The sequence below is a fragment of the Armigeres subalbatus genome, chromosome 2, assembly GCF_024139115.2.
Source record: "Armigeres subalbatus isolate Guangzhou_Male chromosome 2, GZ_Asu_2, whole genome shotgun sequence".
NCBI classification, from domain to species: domain Eukaryota; kingdom Metazoa; phylum Arthropoda; class Insecta; order Diptera; family Culicidae; genus Armigeres; species Armigeres subalbatus.
The window spans coordinates 41,773,256-41,785,725 of NC_085140.1; the positions used below are offsets into that span (position 1 = coordinate 41,773,256).

At 40.5% G+C, this 12,470-nt stretch overlaps 1 protein-coding gene across 2 annotated transcripts in view; it reads left to right on the top strand.

Annotated features, from left to right (window-relative positions):
• LOC134218487 (glutamate receptor 1) overlaps positions 1 to 12,470 on the top strand; it is a 552,551-nt gene that overhangs the window by 328,459 nt on the left and 211,622 nt on the right. For both annotated transcript variants that reach the window (XM_062697549.1, XM_062697550.1), the window contains exon 3: positions 5,064 to 5,321. In XM_062697549.1, the coding sequence (XP_062553533.1) occupies positions 5,064 to 5,321 (258 nt within the window). The remainder of the gene's footprint in view (positions 1 to 5,063; positions 5,322 to 12,470) is intronic.

Sequence of the window (12,470 nt, forward strand, 5' to 3'; positions counted from 1 at the left end):
CTTGCTCCCGTGTCTGCAAGTCCTTCTAAGGATTCCGAAAGGATTTCAACAGTGATGTGTGGGCATTTGTGGACAAAGGTTTTAATAGTGCAAACTTTATTGAATCTTAAATAGTTGGTGGTGGGAATCTCTGGTTGATTAAAAGAAGAAGGCTGATTCCCCGGGCTCCCTTCTTTCATTAGTTTTTTTCCTCTTCGCCACTGTCAGACACCCTATAATGTTGGTTCGGGCATCTATATGCAGTAGTGTCTAAACGACCGCATACATGGCAAAACAAAACTTTCTTTTGAACGCAATCCCGCCAAAGATGACCAGTTTGACCGCAATTCCAACACTTCAGAGCAGAACCAACATTACCCATCGTTCCGGCGTTGGAGTCTACTGGCTTCGATCGTCGATCTTTTTCCTTCGAGTTATATCTACTAGAAGAACCTTGGATAATGCAGACTTCTTCTTCAATGTCATCAACATCTTCACAACTAACCGCGTCAAGGTCAACCTGATTAACGGAGGGTTTTAAGGTTCCACCGATATGATAGAGATTCGGCTCCAATGCATCGAATTTGAAGCATAACTGAGCAAGATGCTCAATTGAATGAATCGGTTCAAGTGCTAGTCGCCGTTTGTAGTTGACTTTCATATTTTCAATAATCAGCTCAAACTTATCTCGTTCTGACATCTTCTGATTCATGCGTTGGGCAAGAGTCTCGATGTCAGTTAAAAATGCACTAAACAACTCATTCGGGCGTTGTTTGCGGTTCCGAAGTTCCTCCCGTATGATTCGGTCTCGATTGGGGTTATCATAACGCATTTTCAGGTAAAATTCAAGAGTCTGCCACGAGTCAAACTTTTCTACGTATAATAAATGCGCATGCATTCGCAATTCCTCTTTAGAGATAGCATAAGAACGGCAAAGGATGTCTATTTGCCTCAGAAAATCAGTTACCGGAATCGGACCATTGTCCCCGCTAAACTTAGGCCATTTCTCGATTATATTGCACTGCTGATGAGGCAAACGTCGGGAGTGCAGGGCAGTTTCAGGGATGATACGATTATCCTGTATTGATTGGGTAGGATTCGATATTCCGGGATGAGCCGAATATCGAGATTCAGGATAATTTGTAGGAATCATCGTTTTGTACTTGGAAGATTATCATGTATGATCGAAGAATTCACCGGTGGTTGTGGTGTTTCCTTCGAAGATTATTGCAAGGGTGGAGCATGTTCTGTGTTACGAGATACTCGATTCTCTATTCCCCGTGAAATACGTGATACTTCTGTATCATGTAATCCAACATTGGTTATCTGATCAGTCAGTTGTTTTATAACTGCATCGTGGATTAACGGATGCCGACTATCATTCTTGACAATTTTCTCTAGGTACGACTTTACGTATAATTCTATTTCGGATGCATGGATATATTCGCTCTCATTTCGATTCGGGGTCTCTGAACCGCGAGGGGCAGGTGACGATGCAGCTGCAACATCCTGTCGACCAGACTCTTTAGCCGGAAATTCCCGGATTGATGGCTGCATAGTACTACTACGTATCTTGCTAGACCTCGGCTGCTCTAAATCTCCGTCTAAATTGCGCGTTTGGAATGCTACACCACGAGAACTATCCATGTTTGGGAACGCATGAGGTCCGAAGTCATCAAACGTTGAGAATAATTTTGCTCATTCTGGTTCTCGATTGGCTTTCTAGCTCGGTTCATTTCAGAGGAACCACGATTGGTCCTTTTTGGCCGTGCTTCGCGACCTGCACACTCTGATTCGCAAAGAGCGTCGATGCCATCATTTTCTAGGAAAGGATTCAATGATCTTTGAGACTGAGACAAGCCACCAATGGCTCCCTCTTCCTCAGAAAAATTCTCTTCTGGTTGTCGGCTTGAACATAACATTGGGTTCGCACCAACATGTACTCTCGGAGGCTCTCTAGGAGAAGACTGACGTTCTGCTACAGAATCAACTATAACGCGGTTGTCTATAGGCGTAGCCGGTTCTGTTTCCTGAGCTGGCCTGGTGACTAGCCTGAACGTCGGTACCAACCTCAAAGCCACGGAAAAATCGACAGCATAATATTTTTTGGCAATATTTGTGATGACGTACAACAACATGCGTTGATGGTCTTTTTGTTCGTTATTTTGCGGTACATATCTGCGTATACGCTTGTGATAATGAACCAAACGGGAGAAGCAACCAGTGCTTCTACTTTCCAAAATTGCATTTTCAATTTCTTCCAGCCTAAATGGCACATTTACGTAATCTTTGGTTAGCTCGTAGTGAGTTCGAAACGTAAGATTAGGATCTTCATCTTGACGCAACAGCTTTCGCAATATTCTACGCTTAGAGTCGAGAGATTCATCAATCGAATATCTTCTAATCGCCAATTCGTAATCCAGTTCATCTTCGCAAAGGTCCTTTACATTAATCCGATACGTATCCATTTTCTTTTGCCTAATCTATCCAACTTTTTTTGAAATTTGCTTATCAGTTTATATATGTACAAAAATAATCAAATTAAATAAATGTATTAATAAAATCAAATGAAATAAAAAAAAAGTATTTGTAGAAACTTCAATTCATCGCCGATAAAACCAAAAAAAAATCAACCTTAAATAAACTCGAATTCAACTAACCCTAAAAAAAACACTATTCTAATTTTCTTCAGTAAGCACTCCAAATACCAATTTCAGAATTTTCAAGCTATCTTTTATCTTTCTGCCCCACGTTGGGCGCCAAAATGTAACGAATGTGTTTGCCCTCTCGACCAACAGCAGCTTTAGCGCCACTCTTCAAGGGAAGAGGCTGCTGAGGCGTTTTTCAATTGCGCGGCTGAGACTCAAACTCGGGCGGGTTGATAAGAGTTTCAAACATCCAATCCCATTTTAGCGATTCCGAACATGCGACAAACCATCCCAAAATTCTTCATGCAATGAATTCAAACCCCTAATGGGAGGAGGTGCTAACCAATTAAAAGCGAAAAAAACTAATACGAAACCGATTCAGATCATTTCAAAAAAGAATCATCAACTCGATTGATCAAAAAAATCATTGTTCATTGCAACTAGTATATTCGAATGATTCAATCATGCCTGGCCTAGCTACGTTGACGTCAACTTTCTAACGGGTACTGTGCTCCTAGAGCTTTAACAATTTTTGTTCTTAACCTAGTTTAATACAATAGTTGGGTCTGACCTTGACATGCGATGCGACGACTCGGTTCTATCAGTGGGCGACGATCTCAGGGGGCGGTGGAAGCGGTGGAAGCGGTGCGGGGCGATCGATTCAGGCTTCGAGCACCATCGTCTCAAGCCACGAGGAGGGCCGAGAGAGCATGCGAGATCAAATACACCGTCTCGAGTTGTCAGCAGAGGACACGCACACTCTCGATCAAGGCCGATGGTTACGGGTTCGGTGTCACAGTCGATTCGCGATGACGTAACGGTTATGCTGGTGACGTAATGGAACGGCTCGTAACGAGTATGTTTCTGGTAGTGACCGTGAGGTAGAGCCTCGGTCTTTGGCGGGAAGCTCGTCAATGCACTTGATGGAAATGCTCCGTGAGGGCCAGTCTCCAACCGACCAAATCGAACTCAGGGCTGGTTCCACGTGGCACGTTAGATGGTAATTGGGCCACTCCACCTAAGCCCCACGTTGAATAGTGGGCTTTCCTATTCAATGCCACAAATAATTAAATTAGCTTAATCCATCACCCAAAAAACGCAATTACCATCGCTTACCTTGACTTTTAGACACTAGCCTAGCTTAAGTAGGTCTTCTAGTGGAGAGAATTCCCAAAAAAGGTTCCAATATAACCTAATTCGAGAATATAATTAATTATTTATCACAAAATAAGATCGCGAAGTTCTTCAACTCAGTTCTATACAAAGGCTTTCTTATAAAACTTTCCACGTTTTTATGGACTATTTCATTTGGACACTATCTCCACTGGATTTGAATCTTCTCAAGTCAAAGGCTCCACTTGAAATGATCTGAGTTTTAGGTACAAAAATCGAACGACCGAAATCAAATCCGCTTTACAAAGCCTACATATACAGCTTTGTCCGTTATTAAATTGATTGGTCATCCCATCCCATTTTTGCAATATGGGTTTCTCCAAACTGCTGTGCATTGTCCAGTTTTACGAATTTGAGCAAACAAAATCGAAAACTGACCTCAGTAGCAACCCGGAGTGAGCTGTTCATCCCTGTCCGTAAAGTTAAATGAGATCGCGACGGTAACTCGTCAGAAAGCTTAAAATGAAAAAGCTCAAGAGTCTCGGGTCCCACTGGCAGGTGGCGCATCGGTCACACGGAGGTCGAGATTTGAAATAATTCGTCCTTTGAGAAGTATACTGTTATAATTCAGACTGCAGATGTTTGAAAGAAAATGCCATATTTCGCAGACAAATCTTCACCATCACCACCAACCGTTATGTAATGAATCTTTTTGAGCATTCACAACTCTGTCATTTCCAATGCCACACAATTCTCAGAGTATGAACATGCATCCCTTACTGCATTATATCGTATGCGCCAAATAGGAGATACGTGTTCGTGTCGTATGTGTGGCTGGAAGAAGAAAGCTCTGCTTTCGCTAATTGAAATACCGCAGTCACATCAACACAAATAACCTCGAACAAAACAAGCAAACATACATAGGTGCATGGTATACTGTCTCGGCTCGCTACAGAAAAGCAGCGATGCTTCGTCCTTTCTGCCATCTCCCAGTGAGATAATTTAATTTGTCAAAAACAACGTTATCAGTCGTGGCATCCACGGTCTCCCTCCCGATTTGCCTATTTAATGTGGAACCAACTTCTGAACTGCGGTGCGACTGAAAACACATTCCACCTTGAAGCCGCATGGCGCTGGAGAAATCTGCACTCATCGGTACTGTCACACACCCTCAGTCTGAGGTGCTTCTACGGAAAATGCCGTACGGTGTGAAATCCGCAACTCCAGGCACTAATTTCATTAAACAATTCTTGACTTATCCAGCGTGCATATCCGCGGTCACTCATTCGCACGTTCTGTTTTTTTTTCTCTCTCTATTTGCAGTATGTAATCAGTTTTCGCGCGGCGTGTTCGCCATGCTGGGGGCCGTCTCGCCGGATTCCTTTGACACGCTGCACTCGTACAGCAACACGTTCCAGATGCCATTCGTGACACCCTGGTTCCCGGAAAAAGTTCTAGCCCCGTCGTCGGGCTTCCTGGACTTTGCCATCAGCATGCGGCCGGATTACTACCAGGCCATCATCGACACCGTGCGGTACTACGGCTGGGATCGGATCATCTACATGTACGACTCGCATGATGGTAAGTAGAGTATGTGGTTTTTTGTACGATTAAAAGTCTCGTTTCCCTAAACTGAACTGACTATCGTATCGAAGCAAATATTGATATTTTGAAATATTTGAGCTTCTCCACGTTGAAAATTTAGAAAACTTTTCTTACATATGTTAAAGCGTTTTAGGCTTCAATTTATGATGATGTATGATGACAATTTCGTTAATTAGGGTAACAAAAGATGGTGATTTTTTTTCCTAGATGGATGGTTTATTCAAAATGAGTGCTATCTTTCAGCGATGATGTTTCCGTGATAATGCTTTCTCTGGTAATTAGTTCTAAATGTAACGCCTGTTTCTCAATGAGTAGAACTTAGCATTATTTCACAAATCACCTAAAACAAAATCTGCTGCAAATTGCTCTCCATTCCATGTAGCGAGATCCATAATAAGCTTAACAAAATGGGATAGAAGCTGATTTTATAAACCTAATATCTGCACAGCTTTCGTTCTTGTACTGATTCGCTTGTGCCTGTCACCTCATTTCCCACACCCCGCACATCGCTGCTGATTCTGCGGCCACTATCTTCCACCTTCCACACAATTATTTGCCAGGCGATGAGCTTTTTTTTCTTCTTCGTTGTCCTCTGTGTTACCCCGAAAGCTTGAACAGCACGAACTGCTGCTACTGCGCTACCATACAGTTTCGCTCAGTGCCGGTTCCACCAGCACCAGCCATATCAGAAAGAATGGTAGCTGCTGCGCTCATCAGACATGATAATGTTGATTTTATGTGAACCCCACTGTTCAACTTTTTCTCCTGCCCGCAAACTGTTGTGAAAGTTTCGGTCATGCACGGTCTCATTTACGGTGTAGGTACTACTGCCGAGTACGACGCGTTGCGATTCTGTGAGCGTCTGGCTGTGCAAAATAGCTGATAGTAAGTGGAAGATACGTGTGGGGCAACACTGTTCTGCGGGAAAATGTTTTTTTTTGTTTTTATGAATTAGTTGAAAACAGGTGTAACATTTGCCCAAATATTAGAAAGTTATTCGAAATTGTGTGTTCATTGAAATTACCGAACATGCATTATGAAATATGACGCCCCACATTTAAGGCACAACTGTCTTATTGTGAAACAGTCTGCAACCTTCGTGTGTAATTTTCTGTCGACCGGTGCTAGGACGAAAGAATAACATGGGGCTTGCCCTTTTTTCTCGTGTTGGGTGCTTATTTAGCTCAACTTGGTGTAAAAACGTGATAATTTTGTATTCAGACTCGGTCGGTAGTGGTGTAGGGCGATGCAGCACAATCCAGTATTAAATGGAATCTTATTGCCACGGTTCTACTTCGCAGGTTGTTTTCTCCTGCTCCCAGTCGGTATAGCTGGTGTGGGTGGATGGATGTGCGGCTTAGCATGTACAAGTTTGATATCATCTCTCACGTCGAGAGTTGCACTACATCCGAGAAGAAGGGTTGTAGAAAAAATAAGATGCGCTCCTTAATACCGTACAGTCCTGTAGATGTTTTTGTTTCCTTCCAGAGTATGTATAGACCCTGATAGAAACATTCAGAGCAGGCCATCAGTGTTTAAACATCAGGAATTGAATTAGTGGAAATGAAATAAACTTACATGAAAACGTTTAAGGATTGAGAAACTCAATCGTTCGGAGCAGTGAGGATTACTGACATAAACGTAACGGTCTGGGAAACAATCTATTACGGACCAGATGTTCATTTCTTGAATTTTAAATTTTTAGCTTTAACAAGTAACGAAATAACTGAATTAGAAATAAAAGAATAAACAGAGGCTAGAGATCAGAAGGTCTTCTTCTGAGTTCCATGTGAATGGACACATAATTGCTTTGCCAGTACTTATTCTAGAAGGACGATTTAACAATGACAAAACTCGATTATGCATATGTACAACATGTGATAGATTTAGTTCGGAAAAGGTATTGGAGGGTAACCGCCCCTTCGGTGGGCTTTGATCCCACGACCCCAGTACTCTAGACAGGTGCTTTCCCTACTAAGCTACGAAGGACCTCCGTCCGTCGCCCTCCACAGCTTAGCGGGTACTGATGAAACCAAATTCCCAGCACCGGGTACCAGCCGAACTCTCTCAATACATTTTCAGAACTCTCTCATATGTATTTTTGTACACATGCCAATCAAGTAGGATGAATATTTAGTATTGTCCGGCTCCTACACACTTGTTTCATCAGCAACGGCGCTCAATGAAGTAGGGTTGTGTGAGGTTAATAAGTCATGAATAAGTCATTCTATGTTTTGAATAATCAAAACACGATTGTCAAAACTCTGAGCGAATTAGCTTCATGGAAGTGAATATTTTATGCTCTTATACGAACATCACTTCAATGTTCTGGACGTGTTCACGCCCGAAATTTATCAAATCAACCATCAAACCATCTCAAAAATATATGTGTAAAGATTTCGGTAAAAAATATACACGTCCATGCGAACTGTTCTGCATTTGAATATGCACTACTTTGGAATCAAATCAATATCAATAGCTGAGCTCGTCGCATTCAAAGACCACCACTTCCATTTGACGTGCACAATGTTTTGAATATAAAAGAACAAAATAAAAAAATAGAATTACCTCAGCACAGATTTGAATAACATACCTTTGCTTGAAAGTCCTTCGTCTTACCATGACTCCAACTCACACTTCGAAATACCTCTTGAAATAAGCAGAACATATGAAATAACTGTCATCTATTTTTAGAACAACGCCAATATCGCTCCACTCTTAAATCAATAGCCTTGAACCTGTGAATTCAATAGCATAGCACTTTCATTTCTAGTGGGGAAATTATTGGTGCTGATCGAGGTGCTGATCATTTCAACATCCAGTGAGTAGCACTTTGATCAACAGTGTTGATGTTATGGTATTGTCTGTCTTGTGAAAGGTGTGACACCACTTCAAAATGAAAGGAATATCATTTTCAATAATAGTGATTTTAAAGTTGATCATTCAATAGATGGAACAGTTAAATTGAGCGTGTTGATTTTTTACCGTGTTTGAGTAGGACAGGATTGACTGCATTCAGGGCCGGATTCGGGGGCCACAATGGTAGAATATGGGCTACAAAATCAATCACAATGAAACATGCATGCGGAAATGTGCATGTGGCTACTCAAACTTTACAAATCAGGAGTTTAAAAAATTTCATTACCAATTGACATTGACCTTCTGAAACTTCTACCAGGGCTGGATTTAGGGGGCAAAATGGGGAGAACAGGGGCATAACATTTATTACAACTAAAGTGGGTATGGGACTGCTCAAACTCAAGAAAATACATAAGGAGCACAAAAAACACTGTTTGCAATTGAAATTGACCTTCTGAGATTTCGGCCAGGGCCAGATTCAGGGGACAATATGGGTAGAGTATGGGCCATACCACCAATTACAATGAAACTGGGTATGTGACTGCTTAAACTTCATGTAAATACATCAGGAGCTCGAAAGATTTGAACTTGAAATTATCTTTCTGGAATTTCAGCCAGGGTTGGATTCAGGGTTCTGATCGAAGCGATAATCAAGCGTGTACTTCTTAGACAAAACATGAAAATCATGAGAACAACATTGGACATAAAACATTAGACGTAACGGCTTTTCGGTTCTTTATATCATAGCTCGCTCGCGAAATTAAAGAAATTCAATTTGATTTGTTAATTATATTTGTAATATTTATTCTGCGCTAAGCTCACATTTTTGCTAAATGAAACGAAAAAAGTGATACTTTATTTTCCTGATAACATCATGATTTCATTTTGTGAAGTTTGAGTAGTCGCATGACTTTGCTCATTCAATTTTATTGTTTGACCCGGTCCAGCAATTATGACCCCTGAGGGTGGCACGGCATAATTCCGGATAATTCATTCAATTTCAAATTTGATTGTTTTTGCATTCCTGATGCTATTACATATTAGGGGCCGTCCAGAAACCACGTGGTCATATATGGGGGGAGGGGGCGGGCTTGGAAAATGACCACGATAAGCCACATGGGGGGAGGGGGGTGTTGCCCTCGAACCACGTGGTTTTTTTTACACGAAAAACTTTTGGTGAATAACAATAGCGGTGTAAAAAATACAAATTATTAAAATTTAATGATTAAATCATTAAACGCAAAGCGCATCTTAGGGTCGATGCCCACGTGGCGTCTTTTCAACTCAGCGTTAAAAAGACGCAGGTGTGCATCGAGAAAAACCGGTAACGCAGGGTCGGTCGTAACGCCGATGCATATCTGCGCTATTTGACCATCTTGTCCTTAGATCCTTTTTCCATAAAAAAATAAACAAAAAAACAGGTTGCGATTCAGTCTCAATTTCCACAACAAAAATTTGGAAAGGAAATATGGGAAAATATAAAAAAAATTCCGCCGTGCCACGTCACCGCCGCAGATGGTTTTTGGCATCACGCCGCCGACACTTTTGCATAAGCGGACTGCAGCTACAAATTTGAAAAATATTCATGTTTCTACAATATGTAATCCAAAAAAAATCTTCAAAAGAATTTCTTGTGGATATTCAGGAAAAATCCAGTAAAGAAATTTCCTGCAAAAACTTTGACATTACTTCATATAGTCCTGATAAAGTGCTGGCATTCAGAATGATTTTTGAACAATTCTCTCTGAAAAATTTTGCTTGGAAATTTTGCTACAAATTGTTAACGAAAAAAAAACAAATCATCTCCAGTGTAAATTCCGAATAATTTTCCTTAAAACTCCGAAAAAAAATCCATGTGAATTCTGTCTGAAAATTCAAAACAGTCCCGTGGGAAATACATATAATTTTCGGTGGAAATTTCTTCGACAAGTTCTTTCGAATCTTCACCAGAAATTCTTCAGAAGTTTTTCGAACATTTTAAGGAGTGCACTTCAAAATGTTCAGTCTCCAGTTAGCTTTGCGAGCAGAGGCGTAGGGTTGCCAAATCTTCTGAATTTGAAAGATATTAAACAGCCAATGCCACATGAAACACTTATATTTTGATATTTTGATATTTCCGTTGATTTTTTGTTTTTGTATTTCTCTTCAAATTTGGAATTTTGAAATGAAAATTTTTCGGAATACTTTTTTACGCTCTTTGTGAATTCTATTCAAATTTTTTTTTAAATTTCCAAGTATTTTTTTATTCGAGGCATTATTTAGAATTTCCACGGAAGAGTCTATGGATTATCTTCAAAAAATTCTTTGGATTTTCAAAAAATAAATCTTTAGAATTCTCAAGGTTCTTGTTTTTTTTTTAATTTGTACCATAAATTCTTGCAAAATTTCATCGAGAATTCATTCTTCTTCGGGATTGAATTTTGATTTTGATTTCTTTGTAGGTTCAACTAAACATTGCTTTAAATCTGTACCATGCAAAGATGCACAGGATATGATTTAGAAATTTTAAAGAATTTTCACATCAGAAAATCTTTAAAATTTTGATTTAATTTTTTAAGGAATTCCTTCAAAAGAACAATTTTTTCGTTATTTTCACTTGTAAAAACATCGGAATTTCCTCGGGAAATTCATTATTGATGTTTCAGATGAATTTTTTTCGATTTTCTACTGGAAAATCTTAGGAATTTCCATCGGAAATATTTTGGCATATTTCGAATAATTTCTTTTGGAAATTAAAAAAAAACTACTGAAAATGTTGTAGCCGGCACGGAGCGATCCGTTCATAAAAGTGCGTGGCTTAAGCGCCACTCCATTGGGGAGACCACGGCCCAAGTTAATTTGCCCGGATGAGACTCTCTCAAGGCGAGTCCATTTAAATTTTCCCGATAAGGATTTATGGATCGGTCCAGCCAGCAACAACGAAACGTGCCAAATTGGGTCCACCCTATCTTCCATCCATACTTTACAGTCACATCACACACTCAAAAAATCGGTGAGAGCCCACCAGAAGCTAATACACTCTAAGCTTGAGTGCCGCTCTCATCATCGGCGGACTCTCTCCTCTCACCAACAACCATCAATGAGTTAGAAGCAACATAACACACCACAGTCAAACTCGCAGAGGACGGGACTCGAAACTAACAAACAATATCGCGTTGTGACGTTAAACACAATCAATTAACTAATTGGATAGGGAGACACATTGAAACATTTTATTTACTAACAACTGAAACATTTATTGTCTTAATACTAACAGGGGCACATGTTTGTTCGGGGTTTGTGTTCTGTTCGTTTTAGTGTTTGTGTTCATTCATAATTTCTGTCTCCTATCTTGTGTGCGGTTTCTCTTCCCTAGCTCTCTCTTTCGTTTGTGCTCTGTGCTGTGTCTTAATGTGACGTCACTCTTCCACGCAGCGCAGCTGCTGAGTAGTCTGCGCTCCTACTAGACGGGATTTTTCGGTGGTGGCAAAACGGGCTCACGCACGCATTTTCACGGGTCCGTGATGGCGGACCCAAGCGTTGGTCGGCAGGCATTCCGACTCGCGAAAAAATGTTTGGCTTTAGCCGCACATTCGGGTCATCAGTCTACGACTGGCACAAAAAACGTTCCTCCGCGGCGGCCTCCGCGGACGCCGCACTCCAATCAAAAAAAGGTTTGTTGACTCACCGGTTTGTATGGGCTTACTTAACTTGACCCAGTCGATGACCTACCGGTGGGGTCGACGCTCCCGGCTTGTTGGCGGCCGGTGATTGCTTCTTACACACTTAAAATAGATTTCGCTGTTCGGTAATTTTTTTGACGAAAAACTACGGTAAACCAAAGAAATTACAGTAAGTTCGGTTATCAAAATTATTTTTACCGAACATCAGTAAAATTTTACCGAACAAATTGTAAATCCAAAATTATTTGACAGAGTTCGGTAGTTGAATTTACAGTTTGTTCAGTAAAATCGAATTATCGCCGTACATTGTAAAATATTTACCGAATAAACTTCAAAACAATTGATGTATTGCAAAACTACGGTAAAGCGATAAACTGTCAAAGTCAGTTTTGTTTGAAACATTGTTGCTTCGAAATTTTCCATCGGATATCCGAAATAAAAACATGTTAAAAGGTGAAAAAATAACAGGTATGTCTTTCTTGGAAAATAAAGTAAAGTGACCACTAACGCAATCACATTTTTTCAGCTTATTGCGGCTTTTACTTTTTTCAAAACCGGGACCTTTTGAAACGAAAATTATTCATCTTAATTTCGATGATGGAGG